The sequence below is a fragment of the Lissotriton vulgaris genome, chromosome 9, assembly GCF_964263255.1.
Source record: "Lissotriton vulgaris chromosome 9, aLisVul1.2, whole genome shotgun sequence".
NCBI lineage: Eukaryota > Metazoa > Chordata > Amphibia > Caudata > Salamandridae > Lissotriton > Lissotriton vulgaris.
Window position 1 is genome coordinate 138,411,436 of NC_141697.1, and position 17,090 is coordinate 138,428,525.

Here is a 17,090-nt window from a genome sequence, read left to right on the forward strand (position 1 = left end):
TTTACATGTTAAGATGTTGCATTCTATGCTGTCACATGCTACGATGTCACTTGCATACTGCCTAACTTGGTAAGTTCTGCCACTTCTGTTTTTTAAGGACTTGAGGCCTGTGCACACCTTATTGGTAACTGTTAATTTCACTGTGATCTTTTTATGAAAAAATGATCCTTGCTAGGATAGTTCGAAAATTGTTGCCTGGTCTCTTGTCCTGTCAGTCTGCTGCATGGTGGATTAGATGTACTGTAAGTACAAGATCCTCACCGTCGAGGAATGGCTCTTCGTCTGGTCGTCCTTCGTTCTCCAGTCTGCTGATGATCTAGCTTACATCTGCCCCTCAGTCTATACCCTTTTTGTGTACACATGTCCAAGGGATCCCCTAAGTACAGATGCCATGATGTTGCCGCCCTGAGATCAAATGCTGCAGATAATTTGAGTTTTGCTTTTGCCATGTTTTTTTAGACTGAGAGAGCAGTGGCCGCTCTTCAGTTTTCCAATCTGTTTCAGATCCTAGATATGTCTTACCCGGACCCCATGGCTTGTGTGAGCCCACATATGTGGTCTGGTCTGTGTTCAGCATTGGCCTTGTGGGCAGTACACAATATTACTTGCTCTTAGAACTGCTTTCAGTGGGGCTTCTAGCGCAGGAAGGGGCTGCTGCTCTCGTGGCCTGGGTCAGACAGGCAGGCATGGCCTCTGTAAGTGCCCCCACGCTCATTGCCTGGGATGTGTCTGTTCTAAAACTGTACAGTGGTGTTTGTTTGCCCTGTATCTAGGCCTTCATGGGGCCTGCCTGATGGCACACATTTTTTTATTCCTCAAGTGGCTGCCTGCAGTTTGTCACCCACGGGATTCCTACATGCAGCATGTCGTACCCTCACCGTACATTTCCTGAAACTAGATATTTCTATACCGAGGTCTTGAAAATGACACCTGTTGTTTCCTGAAATATCACATCTTGCGATGTCAATGAATGTCATTTTAGCTGTTTTCGATTTAGATGGTGGAAGCGCTGCAAGCATGCGTGCTCCAACAGCCAACCAGCCCACCTTTAAATAGACAGTGCACCCTTTTCCTCCGCTCCTCGAGCGGCCCTGTGGTATATCCGTTCACTCCTTGACGGGGTGAGGAGCACAAGCTAAACTGCATTTGTTTTTTTAGATGAGCACGTTGCAGCAGAACTCGGCCCTCGTGCAGTCCCAAAAAAAGTAGGCCTGGCTGGAGGCGTCCTTTCATCGGCCGGAGTGTTGGGATTCCGGGCGGGGAGCCCAGCTGTCCTTTGCTCCAGTTACACGCGCCTCTCATAGGCTCCTCACCCTTCTACCCAGCCCTCGGCGCGCGCAGAGCGCATGCGCCAGCCACGGGGCATAAATGTAGACCCTGTCGCCGGGCTGCCCTCAGCAGCTGGCGGCATGGAGGTGACTCGGAGCAGCAGCCGCTAGCTGCTCCCCAGCTCCAAGCTCCCCCACTCAGCCTCCTCCTCTCGCCCGTGTCTCTTCTGTTTGAAATTCAACAATTTAAGAAGATTCTTTTTTTTTTAAAGAAAAAACTAAATTTCTTCCAAGATATTACCTCTTAGTTGTTGGAGAACCACCTTTCAAATTTGACGACTTTAGCAAATGCGAAAAGCGCACTTCTGTATCTGATTCTACCACATGCTGCTCAAGACGCAACATTTCGAAGCAGACAAAGTTTGGCACGGGTCCGCCGAGTTTTTAAAGAAACACAGCGCCCGCTTGTCTTTTCTGGCCTGCCATGCCTGTGGGAAGAATTGAGTGTCCCCTCTCTGCTTCTCTCCCCAGGGATAGTAGCCATGAGTGCCGGGTCTGCCAGGTGACGGTGGTGGGGCTGTCGACGTATGCCAAGCACATCTCCAGCCAGCTGCACAAAGACAACACCGATGCCTACGACCGAGAGGAGGAAGGCAACGAGGAGGCTGAGGAGGAGTACTTCGACCAGGAGCTGGTCCAGCTCATCACGCAGCGAAAGGAACAAAACAGGTAGGAAGCTTCATGTTGTGAAAGCAACTCGGGGCTACTTTTGGAGAGGAAGGATGCGTGACCAGACTTGTGATTGACATTGCTTGTGTTTGCTTTGTACAGTTTAGCAGGACTGATGGAGTATGAACCCACATTTCGGTTTAATGGAAATTGGTTTGAAGTTTTTCCTACTTGTAAAAACCGATAATTGATCAACTGCAATGCTGATCCAGCGTCCCTGTGGTCCCAGTACATTTACAAAATAACATTTATGTGACCATTTCATTGTACAGCATTTCAAAGAAAAGTGGCCGACACATGATTGCAATTTAATAATGAAAATTATTAGGTGTACAGTGCAAGCAGCTCTAAAGTAGTACCCCAACATCTGAAGCGCACCTCCACTCCACAAACAAACTGTTATAGACCATGAAAAAGCTGGAGTTGGAGGTCCCGCATCTCCATCCGGAGCCCTAAGCACAGTAGGGTCCGGTAGGACAGTTTGGGGAACTTAGGTGGGCTACATCTGATGTATATTGTTGATGTTACAATATGTTCTCCCTCTTCCCCTTTACGTAGAAGGTCCGATTAAGTAATTGCTTCTCGAAACAAAAGACTGGAATCCTAACCTTACATCTTAGTCTTATCCAAACATCAATTTTTTTGAGTGTTCCTGTTCACTAATTTAAAGGTAAGCTACATTATTGTGAAGACTATATTGAAGTATTTAATTTCACTCAGCTATTCTGCCTAGGAGCTAGTATGTTATGTTTGTTTGCATAGGACATTTTTTACTTGTGTGGTTCTATAGTAATAATAGGTCAGCATGTGACAGTGGTGTTTTAATATTGTATTTAGTTCTTTTTCTCATTGTTTAGAGAAAAGCCATATTGTTATAGAAAACAGTTTAAAACACACACTTTAACACACATAAATTCATGAGAACATTGTGGCGGTTCTGCTGGTGGCAGTGGTCATACTAATGTTTGTTGTGAAGGTGGTAGTACTGTCAGTGATTGTAGTAGTTTTTAGATGGTGGAGGAAGTAGTTGAGAGTGGCTGTAGAAGTAGCTGTAATTGTAATGTTGGCAATTGTGGGAAAGTTGATGGGGTAGTAGTGTAATTGGTGGTAGTTGTGATGTTGACGATAGGACTTCTGGTGGTCCTAGAGTTGAGGTGGATATTGATGCTAGCGGTGTTGGTTAGTGGTGGGTTATTGTGATGATAGTGATCTTCTTGAGAGTTGGCATGATAGTGTAGTGTTAGTTTTGGTGAGTGTGGTGATAGAGATTTTGGTGGTGCCGGTGTTGTAATGCTGGATAGAATGTTACTACTTTAACCCAAAACCATAAAAGCACTAGGTGGTGTATGACAAGATGGAAGGGTGCAGTGAGAGCCCCAGGAGGGAATACGAGGAGGTTCTGCAGGGCTGAAATGTGGCTCATTTAGAGATGTGTGCAGGTACATGTAGGTATCATGAGGGTATGGCTGCCAGATGGATCATCTCTGGTTTCACTTCCAGCTACATCTCGGGCACCTGCCCCACAAATTGCACTACTGCGTGATGCAGTGTTAAAATAAGTGCCGCGTCATTTCAGCTTTCAAAGCAGATGTGTGCAGTGCACAAGTTGGGCACCAGCAACTGCAATAACTTGGGTCTTTGTGTTGAAAGAGAAGAAATAAAAGAGATGATAAAACGGTTCAGGCGTTGAAAAGCATCGGTTGTCGCAATTGGAATCCAATTTGAGCTGGTTTCAAATGCAATGGAGGACCATTATCTGCAAAGCTCGTGTGTGAAAATACATTCTCTTGACAGCGCTTGAACGGCATACGTTGCAAACAGGTGGGTGTCATGACTGCTTATACTACAGGCTGCGTGGGGCTAAGGCGTTCTGTTATATAGAGTAAATTTGAAGTCTTGTTATTTGCCACGCATAAACTCTGTGGGATAATCGGGAGCCAGGTCTGTGCCTAGGCGATGTGTTGTGGTGATCATTGTTGCGCCTGTGCACGTAGTTCAGCCTATCATAGGAGTAAATACAAAGTTTACTGTTGTCACCGATCTGTTTTAGAAAATCTATTGGTCATGGCTATTGAAAACAAAGCTCCTTGCCTGGGTCCATACTTCATGGGATCCAATAAAGCGGTACCCATTCGAACCAGTTACGACACAAATGCAGTTTAAGATTCCTGTTAGTTAATATGGATTTAGTTATAAATAATGACATCACATAATTGCATTACCTGCTGTGTATGAGCAGTTGGAATAATTCAGGAGACCGATACAGCATATGGGACACAAGGTGTGTTGTGATGCTTGTCTTGCCTACGCCGGCAAAGAAAACCTTTCATACTTGTGAATAAAAGGTATATTATATTTATCTAGCTGTTTTTGAAAATGAACTCTTAAAATAAATATTGCAACTAAATATAGATCTGTGACATTCCAAAAAAAAAAAAAAATCTCATTAGCTTGATACAGCCTTTCAGTGTGTCATGTGTATTGTGCTGCCTGAGAAAGGCGCTCACCGAAAGCGTAACCAAAGTTGTCTTTCGAGACGGCATGCTCATGATGTGTATAGATGCATGCTCTGTAGGACTTTTGGCACCGTTTTGCCCCACAGAGCACCAATAAGTAGGTTTTCATTTTACCAAGAGAAGTTACTAAAAAAGAGGAGTGAAGCATTTTAAGTGTGAAAAAGCACCCTTATAGTCACTTAAGAATACAGTTTGTTTTGGTGGAAGTGCTAGTTTATTCCCAGAGTGTCCGTATAGATTGTGCATGATAAAACGCAGTAGCTGGTGTGAAACCAATGCCTCTCCTATTATCAGTTCACCATGCGAACAGCTTCAGCCACAAAGAGTGCTAATTATGCACAGAGGGCAGCGTTTCAGACCTCAAAATTGAAGTATCTCTAGTTTTACCAATCTTTTTCCTAAAATGTTACCTTGAAATAAATATCTCAAACAAAGATAGACGGTGAGGCCAGTGGCACCAAAACGACAAATAATTTTTTTTTAACATTGATTGGCCAACCAGCTCTGGCACTAAAGATAACTCGTTTTTAAGGGATGTGCGCTTCGGTACACCAGCCCAGGCAAACTGCTGTCACTCACAGTAAAGAGAGCTAATGACAGAAGTGGGACCCACTGTCCCATAGTGGGTACCGTGGTGGCGGGCTGAAGAAAAATGTTAATGACAAGTTTATAGACCAATGGTCAAACACCACTTTATGTATGTATATGTCTTTTTTTTTTTAATTTTTTTTTTAAAACCTTTATTTTGTTAAATGCACAATACACAGCGTCTGCCTACAACCCCTCGGGGCCGGCCGCTATGACATATCAGAAAAGGATAAAAGAAAAAACCAATAGGGCAGAACGCCGTTAAAGCAATCTCTGAGTGAAAAGTATCGTGTAGAACATAGAACAATAATGACAGGATAGGAAAAGGTTTAATTTTATGATTTTGTCGAGTACGATGTAGTAAACTACGAAAAGAGTCGAAGCTGATCACTGACCAGGAGAGACATAACCGTTCACGGAGCACCCAGAAGGAGGCGTTATAGAGGAAGGCATTTGTAAGGAAACAGGTGGCCACCGTCCAGGAACTAAGAGCAAACGCTATACCACAGAATGATGGAACACAATAAACTCCCTACTAACACTGAACCCCGACCCCAAAGAAACAAAGAACATAGAAGAGAAAGAAACCGAAGAAGAGGAGAGAAAGAAAGAGAAAGAGGGCCATAGAGACAAAGAAAAGACATAGAACACATCCCATCCCCCCACCCTGCATACCAGCGGAAGGCCATGGCCCACCCCCCCCAATAGGCATGCCTGTCGCCCCAAAAGAACCCCAAGTGGGAAAGAGAGTCTGGAGAGTGGGAAAGAACATCCCAGTCTCCGACTCCCAGAAAAGGCAGGAGGAGGAAAATTTAACATACTCCCGGTCACCACCAGCCCCGTAAGCATCCCCCACCCTACGTATCATCAGCACAACTGAAGTAGCAAGCAAAGCAGCAGGTGGGGAGACTCAATTCCAAATGTGCGAATAAATCAGATAATTAGCAGTCCCATCCTAGTCCCCGCCCGCCAATACGTACAGCACACTAAAGGAAATCGCCCAGCCCCGGCCCGATCCTAGGTGGCCCCACAGTTCCACCCCCGCAATCAACAATAGCAAATTACACGCATGCGGCACATCAAATACATAGACAAGTATTCTAGTCCGGGTCATGCCAGGCGGTCAGGCAGGGTCATCAAGGGAGGCAACATCAGCCCTGGCCAGAACGCTGAAGCCTCACCAGGCATGGCCACCGCTGGGAGTGTACCTCAGGCAGAACAAAGGAGCAAGATGGCCGCTCCCGGCATAGAAGACGCAGAGGAAGAGGAAGCGAGAGTTCCCAATCATCGACCATCACCACGTCGAAAGTGACCAACACATTTTTCCCCACAGAACGGCACACACTCCGGCGATGTTGAGGAAGCCATGGCAACACTTGCAGAGGCAGAGTCTCATCTTTTAGAGTGGAAGGGAACTTTGTATCTGCAACTTTGTCATTAAAAGAACACTCGACACTGTAGCCAGGGAGAGGACGTTCCACAGTATCCCCCTGTCGCCACATTGTATCCGCCTCGAAGGGAATGAGAGGCATTGGGGGGTCAGACAACCGCAGTAGTTCCCTGGATGGCATAGCGACATCAATCTTCCGCTCCAGTTCTCGAGTGTTTTGCCACCGTGTCGCCCTCAAGTCTTCCAGGGCTAGAAGGATATCACCATAGGTCAGGTCTGCTCCCCGCTTCAGCATGGCGGCAGTATGCAAAGGCGCCACCGGGACACCCTCCAGCTCGACAGTAGGCAGGGCAGCTTGCGTCAGGGATATGGAGGCTTCCGTCTTTTCGGCGAGGTAGACCGGCGCCGCCACCATCTCTGCAGTCAGCCCACATCGGAGGGGGGAGGGCGACTCCATAGGGCGGAGGAATAGCATTTAAGGCAAGAAGAGATGCTGCTCGCTATACGGGGCTCGCAAGATGTGAAAGCCCTCGGCTGTATAGCAATGCGGGTGGTGGGCGCACTAAAATGGATACCGCTCTGACCGCTGGTAGCATGACAAAGGAAATATCGCCAGCCCGGACCCAATCATACAGGTATTCTCTCCGTCGCTAAGAAGGCTCCGCCAAGCCGCCCACTCCACAGCCGGTAACATTTCCCCAGGCGCCGGTCCTGCCCCAGGTCGTCTCACCGTACGTGATCAGCGGTGTCCGGTGGCGGTGGTCGGGCCAGAGTGCGTGGGCAAAGTCCAAAGTCGGCAAACTCTATGAATCCTCGACCAAAAAAGCCGGCGGGGACATCGGAGGAATGCGGAAAGTGTCAGCGCATTCGTGGTTACATTTGCTCGCGCCGTAGGCAGGAATAAAGATCAGGATGTCATGTAAACAGCAGACGGGCTGCGGAGCCGGGAGCTCAGACGTCCTGTCCGTCCGCCATCTTGGCTCCTCCTCTGTATATGTCTTTTTAAAGATTTTATTTTTAAAAGCAAAAGGTCTCAACTAAAACCTGACCTAAAAACGCTGTATTTACACCTAAACCTTCCTCTTTATCAGCCTTCACTTGCTTTTGCTAAATATCTACTAAAGCCCACAATTAAGCCCCATGTTTCCCTACGTGAGGAGTGCCAACTGTAAGATTCCAGCACCTAATGGTGTAAGAAGCTAGCAGTCATGTGAGGTGGTGTTGATGGACTCGCACTGGGTCCACACAGTCGCAACAAATGAGGTGTAAAAGTTTGCCGACTCCTAAACAATGAACACACCAGGATTAATAAGTAGGTTTATTTTTTTAGGTTTCAGAGAACTGAGTATTAAGGTACATGAGCAACTCCGAAGCGCTTTTCATTTGTGTATATATGTACTTTTGCACATTTGAGAGGCACCATATTTGTAGTGTATTCAACCTTTGTGACATTTCTTCACACCCTAGCATTTTGCAATTTCATTTCAAAAGAAACACAAGGCCTTCCCTTTTATGCCCTTTATGGCGTTATATTATTTGACAGCTTTGCATCCAGTTTCAATGAAAGAAGAAATGTCAGCGTGTTGACAAATACATTTAATCTGGGTATGTGGCCTATTAGGGTTCTCTCATATATTCTGAATGCTGAAGAACTACAATTAACAGGTAAACAATGACAAGAGATACACATTCCAATAGAGCATAGGTACTCACAAACTTTCTCTCGGGTCCAAATTTACAGTGTGGTTTGTGTCTGAGGGCCGCACCGGTGGGGGCGGGGTCAGTGGGGGAGGGGGCGGGGCTAGAGCAACAAAAAAAACTGGTACCATGAGGTTGATCACTGGTCTCTGCAGCGGATGCCTTCGTCAACTGAGCCACCAGACCCGGCATACACATCTCTCTCTCTCGCTCTCTCTCTCTCTCTCTCTCTCTCTCTCTCTCTCTCTCTCTCTCGTTCTTTTTCAGTCTCTCTCTCTCCCTCCCTCCCTCTCTCCCTCCCTCCCTCTTCCTCCCTCTCTCTACCTCTCACTCCCTCTGTCTCTCTGTCTCCCTCACTCACTCAGACGGTCTCACTCTCTCTCTGTCTCCCTCTCTCTCTGTCTCCCTCTCCCGGTTTCCCTCTCCCTCACTCTGTTTCCCTCTCCCTCACTCTGTTTCCCTCTCCCTCACTCTGTTTCCCTCTCCCTCACTCTGTTTCCCTCTCCCTCACTCTGTTTCCCTCTCCCTCACTCTGTTTCCCTCTCCCTCACTCTGTTTCCCTCTCCCTCACTCTGTTTCCCTCTCCCTCCTTCCCTCTCCCTCCTTCCCTCTCTCTCCTTCCCGCCCCCTCACTCTGAGGTCTCCCTTACTCTGAGGTCTCCCTCCCTCCCTCGCTCTGTTTCCCTCCCTCCCTCGCTCTGTTTCCCTCCCTCCCTCGCTCCGTTTCCCTCCCTCCCTCGCTCCGTTTCCCTCCCTCCCTCGCTCCGTTTCCCTCCCTCCCTCGCTCTGTTTCCCTCCCTCCCTCGCTCTGTTTCCCTCCCTCCCTCGCTCTGTTTCCCTCCCTCCCTCGCTCTGTTTCCCTCCCTCCCTCGCTCTGTTTCCCTCCCTCCCTCGCTCTGTCTCCCTCCCTCCGTCTCCCTCCCTCCCTCTGTCTCCCTCCCTCCCTCTGTCTCCCTCCCTCCCTCTGTCTCCCTCCCTCTGTCTCCCTCCCTCGCTCTGTCTCCCTCCCTCCCTCGCTCTGTCTCCCTCCCTCCCTCCCTCGCTCTGTTTCCCTCCCTCCCTCGCTCTGTCTCCCTCCCTCCCTCTGTCTCCCTCCCTCCCTCGCTCTGTCTCCCTCCCTCCCTCGCTCTGTCTCCCTCCCTCCCTCGCTCTGTCTCCCTCCCTCCCTCGCTCTGTCTCCCTCCCTCCCTCGCTCCGTCTCCCTCCCTCGCTCCGTCTCCCTCCCTCCCTCAATCTCCCTCCCTCCCTCGGTCTCCCTCCCTCCCTCCCTCGCTCTGTCTCCCTCCGTCGCTCTGTCTCCCTCCGTCGCTCTGTCTCCCTCCGTCGCTCTGTCTCCCTCCGTCGCTCTGTCTCACTCAGTCGCTCTGTCTCACTCAGTCGCTCTGTCTCCCTCCACCTCGCTCCTCTGTCTCCCTCCCTCTACCTCGCTCCTCTGTCTCCCTCCCTCTACCTCGCTCCTCTGTCTCCCTCCCCCTCCCTCGCTCCTCTGTCTCCCTCCCCTCCTTCGCTCTCCCTTGCTCTCCCTCGGTCTCCCTCCCTCGCTCTCCCTCGGCCTCTGTCTCCCTCCTTCGCTCTCCTTCGCTCTCCTTCGCTCTCCTTCGCTCTCCTTCGCTCTCCTTCGCTCTTCTTCGCTCTCCTTCGCTCTCCTTCGCTCTCCCTCGCTCTCCCGCGCTCTCCCGCGCTTTCCCGCATTCCCCCTCGCTCTCCCTTGCTCTCCTGCATTCCCCCTTGCTCTCCTGCATTCCCCCTCGCTCTCCCTCGCTCTCCCGCATTCCCCCTCGCTCTCCCTCGCTCTCCCGCATTCCCCCTCGCTCTCTCGCGCTCTCCCTCGCTCTCCCTCAGTCTGCCTCTCCCTCGCTCTCTCTCTGTCTCCCTCTCTCGCTCTCCCTCTGTCTCCCTCTCTCGCTCTCCCTCTGTCTCCCTCTCTCGCTCTCCCTCTGTCTGCCTCTCTCGCTCTCCCTCTGTCTGCCTCTCTCGCTCTCCCTCTGTCTGCCTCTCTCGCTCTCCCTCTGTCTGCCTCTCTCGCTCTCCCTCTGTCTGCCTCTCTCGCTCTCCCTCTGTCTGCCTCTGTCTGCCTCCCTTGCTCTCGTGCTCTCTCTCGCTCTCCCGCTGTCTCCCTTCCTCGTGCACCCTCACTCACTCTCCCTCGCTCTCCCTCTGTCTGCCTCTACCTCGCTCTTCCTAGCTCTGTCTCCCTCCCTTGCTCTCCCTCGCTCTCCTCACTCTCCCGCGTTCTCCCACGCTCTCCCTCGCTCTTCCTCTGTCTGCCTCTACCTCGCTCTCCCTCGCTCTCCCGCGCTCTCCCTCGCTCTCCCGCGCTCTCCCTTGCTCTTCCTCGCTCTCCCGCTATCTCCCTTCCTCGTTCACCCTCACTCACTCTCTTGCTCTCCCTCGCTCTCCCTCGCTCTCCCTCTGTCTGCCTCTACCTCGCTCCCTCCGTCTCCCTCCGTCTCCCTCCGTCTCCCTCCGTCTCCCTCCGTCTCCCTCCCTCTCCCTCCGTCTCCCTCCGTCTCCCTCCCTCTCCCTCGCTCTCCCTCCCTCGCTCTCCCTCCCTCGCTCTCCCTCCCTCGCTCTCCCTCGCTCTCCCTCCCTCCCTCGCTCTCCCTCCCTCCCTCGCTCTCCCTCCCTCGCTCTCCCTCCCTCGCTCTCCCTCCCTCGCTCTCCCTCCCTCGCTCTCCCTCCCTCGCTCTCCCTCCCTCGCTCTCCCTCGCTCTCCCTCCCTCCCTCGCTCTCCCTCCCTCCCTCGCTCTCCCTCCCTCCCTCGCTCTCCCTCCCTCGCTCTCCCTCCCTCGCTCTCCCTCCCTCGCTCTCCCTCCCTCGCTCTCCCTCCCTCGCTCTCCCTCCCTCGCTCTCCCTCCCTCGCTCTCCCTCCCTCGCTCTCCCTCCCTCGCTCTCCCTCCCTCGCTCTCCCTCCCTCGCTCTCCCTCGCTCTCCCTCCCTCGCTCTCCCTCCCTCGCTCTCCCTCCCTCGCTCTCCCTCCCTCGCTCTCCCTCCCTCGCTCTCCCTCCCTCGCTCTCCCTCCCTCGCTCTCCCTCCCTCGCTCTCCCTCCCTCGCTCTCCCTCCCTCGCTCTCCCTCGCTCTCCTTCGCTCTCTCTCTGTCTCCCTCCCTCGCTCTCTCTCTGTCTGGCCCTGTCTCTCTCCCCCTCTACCTCCTCTCTCTCCCTCTGTCACCCTCTTCATCTCACCCTGCCTGTGTGTACCCTGGCTGAGACAGCTTCCGGGCACACCCCCCCCACAGCCGCACCCGAGCACTTCACAGGTCTTTAAAAGACCATTCACATGTTAATGAGGCTTTGTTCACCTCTTAGGCCCCTGCAGCTCCACTCTGACTATGGCGGGAATCGCCCCCCCTCCACAGAGCAGCAGAGTCTCTTGCGTCGCGCTGCCGCAGGAGTGTTTGCTGATACACTAAAAAAATAATAATAATTTAAACACGGGTACCAGGGGCGGCCTTAGGCATGTGCAAGCTGTGCACCTGCACAGGGCCGCCAAACTCCAGGGGCCGCCACTCCAATATATATCCTTAATATAATAATCCTCTGAGGATGGATACATATTTGCGTGGCGGCCCCTGGCAGGGATTTGGCGGACTCCGGCTCTGTTTCACTTCCAAAACACCCCCCCCCCTCTCACTGGCCTCCTGCTCCGCCCCGCCCGGACCCCCTCTTCCGGGGCCCCCTACCTATGCTCCCTGCCCAGGGCCGCCATGAGCCTAGAGCCGCCCCTGCGGGTACGATGTTTGGACGGTCCGCGGGCCGCCGGGTAAGGCTTGCCGGGCCGCTGTTGGCCCGCGGGCAGTACTATGAGTACCCGTGCAATAGAGGGACAATACGGATGGCCTGCATCAGAGCTAATGGTAAGAGGTAGCATCATTCATGGGCTCCGTAGCAGGCCTGAGGACCTACAAGCAGATGGTATTGCCGGACGCATGTTGATGAGTTTGAATACGGCGAGGATGCAAAACACTTCGGAGTCCCAACTGCTTATTCAAAGTATTCTAAGTTGCCAAAAAACAGGCACAGGGTTAAGATCCCGTTCTAGGTCAGGCACTGAACTATGACCTTATGTACCATCTTCATTGTACTGGAGAAAGCATAAAAGCAGGTAGACTCTGCGTGCATTAGTACTACTCAACAGACTGAAATCCTGGTCATTGCTTAAAAAACAAGCATTTGCAATGCAATAGGTCTCCCATTTGAAAGACTTAGAGCTATTAGCAATGTAAATGTTTTTTACTTATGTGTTTTGGAGTGGAGTTGAATGTATGTGGTGTGTAATGGATTTATGTGGTATTGTGCAGTGGAAGTATATGGATAGAAATTATGTGGTATTTAGTGTATAAGGATTACGTGAAGTGGATTTGTATGTTAGGGGGAGTAATTATGTGGTATGTTATTTTGTGTTGTGGAGTTTAATTTTGTGGGGTGTAAAGAAATCTTGCCCGCCATATGCTTGCATTTTCATATGTAAAACGTGAAAAACATTCACTGATGTGGAGGTTTTGCTAGTGATGTATTTTTATACAAAAACCATTCAGTTGCGCCATGCATATTATTACTTGTGAAACAGACATGAAAAAATCACCTAGTAATCATCACTCAAATCGCAAGCAGCTTCTTGTCAGTATGTCATCTAAACAATTCATAACTTTAAAAACGGGACAGAAGAGAAATCATTATTTAACTGGGCACTAGAAGTGCAAGCAAAATAAATATCCAATAAGAATAATGTAAGAAAATAACAAAAAAGTACAATTGGAACCAGGTTTACCATTGAAGAGAAGGGCAGTATTTTTGATGGATGTGACCACAGTCTTTGCTCAATCGTTCAAAATGAAGAGAAATAATAGCTAAAAGTGGGGTGACCCATCGACAGTTGTTGTATGCTGTGGTGGGTGGAGACAAATGCAAGAATGACAGTTTAGCAGACCAATGAAAGAAACCTGCTAACCAAAAGGTCTCTATGTATGTATGTATATTATGTGTGATATTTTTGAGAAAACTATAGTCTGTAGCGACAACTAAAGCCATATTAAAGGTCAAACCTAATAAACATGCCTTTCCTGTTTTGTGTTGTGTAGTAATTTGACTTTGTTGATTTTCAGTGGACTGCAAAGCCTCTGTGTGTTTGACTGACTAAAAGAAGAAATATTCAGTTAACTCAGTGACACATTTGAGTCTCACATTTCTATTTAGAATATTTTTGCCTTTAGCCCAATTTTGTTTTATTTTTTTAAGAATGATGAGGGCCCAGCAGCTTCCCTAACAATAACGTTTTGCAAAAACATGACTAAACAAGAATTGCCAAAAGGCTGACAGCCAAAGGCAGACCTATTGGCTTTGCTGATGCTATTTTTATTTGTAGTGTCTAGTTTGTGATATTTCGAGGAAGTACTTTGGCCCTACTAAGAAGCCTAGTGGTGAAAAAAGTTAAAAACCAGTACCCCCGGGATCAATGTTTATAGTATCAGATTAGGAACTGTTACCTCTAGTTTTCCTCATCCATATGTGGAATAATGCTCAGATGTTGCTTTTTGCACCAATATCGGCATGTCGCAGTATTTACTGGGCATTTTTCCGCTGGTAAATTTGGCAGATTTGATTGACCAAAATTCACTCGGCGGAAATTGTGGGAGATATTGTAATTACTGCTAAACTTGTGATTACACGGTCTGCACAAACTTGTTTGCTCAGGGATCAGAAAAAAAACTGGCCACTTATAGTGGGGATGTAAGATGTTCTTATTCATAACCTAGGATGTGTAAAAGAGTTTGTATATTCACGAAAGGAGAAGGTTCATGTAGAACACAAATTAAGTAAAGTGCCTGTGTACATGTATAGGAAAGAACATGTGTTGAGACTAAATTGCTTAGACCCTTAGATTTTGGCACTTAATTTTCCCCTTTTCTGACTGCTGAATAAATAGTAGCACTCAGACCTTGCACAGTTCAATGATCTCCCAGTCAATTTTTATTTGAACGGATTGCTACCTGTTCCCTAAAATTAAAGACAAGGTGGGAAAACGATCTAGTGCTAGGTTTATCACTAGATTCACTACTTCTTTTTCACGCCCTCCTCTTCCCCTTTCTTTGGCTGGAAATATAGGGTTACACATAATGCCATGAACAAGAAAGGAGTTTAGAGGAGGCTCATGAAGATTATGGTGTGATTGACTGATTCAGCTTCAACTGTGATGTCCACGTCTCTGCCACATCTTCTTTACCTCTGGTAGAAATAAGTACCTATTTAGTGACTTCTCCCAAGTGAATACTGAGAATCATGGAGGAAGATAATTCATGCCTCACTGTATGCATTAATGTTTTAGGCATTCAAATGTTTTCTGAAATGGCCAAGTTATGTATAATTTTACAGGCTATTTCCTGCGACCCTAAACAAATGTCCCACAGATCTAGGTAGTTACATCAAAAGTAGTTTTTTTCTGGAATTTCTAAGGAAACCTTGCTTTATGTTTGTGTAATTGTGTTTAGAACAAGAAAATGTAAAGCAATTGACCATTTGTTTTACAATGTATTCTTTTTTTCAGACAAGATGGAACAAGCAACACATACCTGGAACCAGAAACTGATGACAGGAGGCTCCAGAGAAAAAGAGAAAATAGAGCACCTCATGGAAACCGGGATAATTATAAGCAAGATATGTGGCTCCACCATGGAATGCCCCACAGAGACTGGAACTGGGAAAAGGAGGGCTTTGTTAATCTAAGAACAGGAAAGTTCCCGCATTCCACCCAAATCTCCAATTCCAGCGGATATCCCAGGGGTACAAAAGGGCGTGGCGGTTGGCACTTAATTCCTCCTGGAGGGCCAGCAAAGCGACATCAGGGCCTTACTAATGCTGGAACTGCTTGGAATTCAAATAGGGGAGGCGCTGTGCCTTGGAATTTTAATGGTACGATAAGAAATCACAATTGGAACCCAGAAAACGGTGCAAGTTTTCCTACGTGGTATCCTGGTAATCCTGGTGGAAACTGGAGCTCCGCTTCACATGCTACAAATGGATGGAATGCTGGATTTCACCCAGGAAGGAACAGAGTGGATGACATGGGTGTGGGCTGGAATACAAAACGTGGTAGGTCCATAAATTATAATCGGATGAGATATACGTGGGAACGCCCCGACAAGGATCGCACAAGTGCTCTAATATCCTGTGGTGATCGCACAGAAGAGCAGTGTGCCAATTCTATGTATCCAGAGGATTACACCAGTGATCATCTTCCTCTTGGTACCACATTTGAGTTTAGTGCACAAGAGAAATTAGAGTACAAAACTACCAAGTACACTGCAAAAGGACCAAGCCCTTCTAAAGATAAACCACATCGCTGGAGCCCTTATCCTTCCCAGAAAGCTGCAGAGAACCAACCACCAACTGAAGATATAGCTGAAAGTTCAGAAAAGGAACTGCAAAAGGTTTTTAAAAATGGTGAAACCAATATTTCAGACTCTCTTCCAAAGCTCAACGTAAATGATGACACTTGGCAATCTAAAAGTAATAATTTAGATGCTGATTCAAGCAATCATTTTAAGGAGTCCGCAGACACTGCTGGTGGACAAAGTTCTGATCAAGATAACAGAAAAAGTAGCAGAATGCCAGTCCTTAAATGCCCTCTTTTACCAAGCCCTAGCAAACGCCCTACACAGAAGCGAGAGGCAGCAAGTGTGCAAAATAGTAGCAAGCCTATCTTTCCTGCATCTCCCCGAGAAAGCCGGACCCGTTTGAGCGCACTCCATTTAGAGACTGACCAGTCCAACTCTTATATCTCCAAGCTGCGCAGTGCTTCTTGTCGTAGCCCTGCGAACAAAGCCAACATTGACGCACCTCAAAAAGAGTCCATGGAAAGCCTCAGTGAAGTTCTACGAAAAGCCAAAGAAATCTTACAGTCCAGCCAATCTATGCGAAGTGAACATCTCCTCAAAAGCTATACAAAACAATCTGAAGAAGTTAGTAACTCAGATAAGGTGTCAAAAGATACTGAAACAGCAGAACTTCATGTGGAATTGCTGGAGAATGTGAGTGATGGGGAGCTATCGGAAGATGAACGCTCGGGAGCAAAATCTGAAAACCCTTGCCTTTTTGGAGATACTTTGCTCCCCTGTGGAGACACAAACAAGGAAGAAAATAACACTTTTGAAACATCTGGCAATTTCTCCAGCTCTTCAGATGCTACTGCAGGTCCCACCAAATGTGTTCCACTTAAAATTGAATCAAAAGAGTCACCCTTGTCTCTTCTGGAAAGTTTTGAGTGCGCTGCTCTGCAATGTGAAGGCAGTGAACATCCACATCAAACCGATGCTCAGGTGGAGTCAGATGCAGGCAGAAGTAATGTGTGTGATCAGGACATGCAGAAAGGAGCCAGTCCACAACCTCTTCTGCCTCCACTAAGCAAGCTTGGTCTTCCAGTATCCCTCCAGCGAGACCTGACACGACACATTGGTCCTAAAAGCAAAGCTACGGCACATCTTCCAGAGCCCAATCTCAACAATGCACGCCGAATCCGGAATGTAAGCGGACATCGAAAAAGTGAGACCGAAAAAGAATCTGGATTGAAGCCAACCCTGCGGCAGATTATAAATGCTTCACGGCGAAATGTAAATTGGGAACAGGTTATCCAGCATGTGACCAAAAAAAAACAGGAACTAGGCAAAGGCTTACCACGGTTAGGATCCTTGCTTTACTTAATATTGGGCAGGGAGGTGTGTCAAGGAGTCATTTTGTTTTATTGTCACTTGCAGTCCAGCATGGCAAGCAGTCATACTTGTCTACAAAGCAGTAACAGTAGTACTATAATTTATGGGTATAGGGCTCATAACCATGATTGAACAATTGAGGTGCAATACAGGAAACCTTTTCTTTTTTATCATTTACGGGCTGCTTAAGATCAGA

The 17,090-nt window shown here is 48.5% G+C and overlaps 1 protein-coding gene across 4 annotated transcripts in view; it reads left to right on the top strand.

Annotated features, from left to right (window-relative positions):
• Positions 1–17,090, top strand: part of ZNF106 (zinc finger protein 106) — a 303,557-nt gene that overhangs the window by 65,346 nt on the left and 221,121 nt on the right. For all 4 annotated transcript variants that reach the window (XM_086937207.1, XM_086937206.1, XM_086937209.1 and 1 more), the window contains exons 5-6: positions 1,800–1,997; positions 14,734–16,863. In XM_086937207.1, the coding sequence (XP_086793333.1) occupies positions 1,800–1,997; positions 14,734–16,863 (2,328 nt within the window). The remainder of the gene's footprint in view (positions 1–1,799; positions 1,998–14,733; positions 16,864–17,090) is intronic.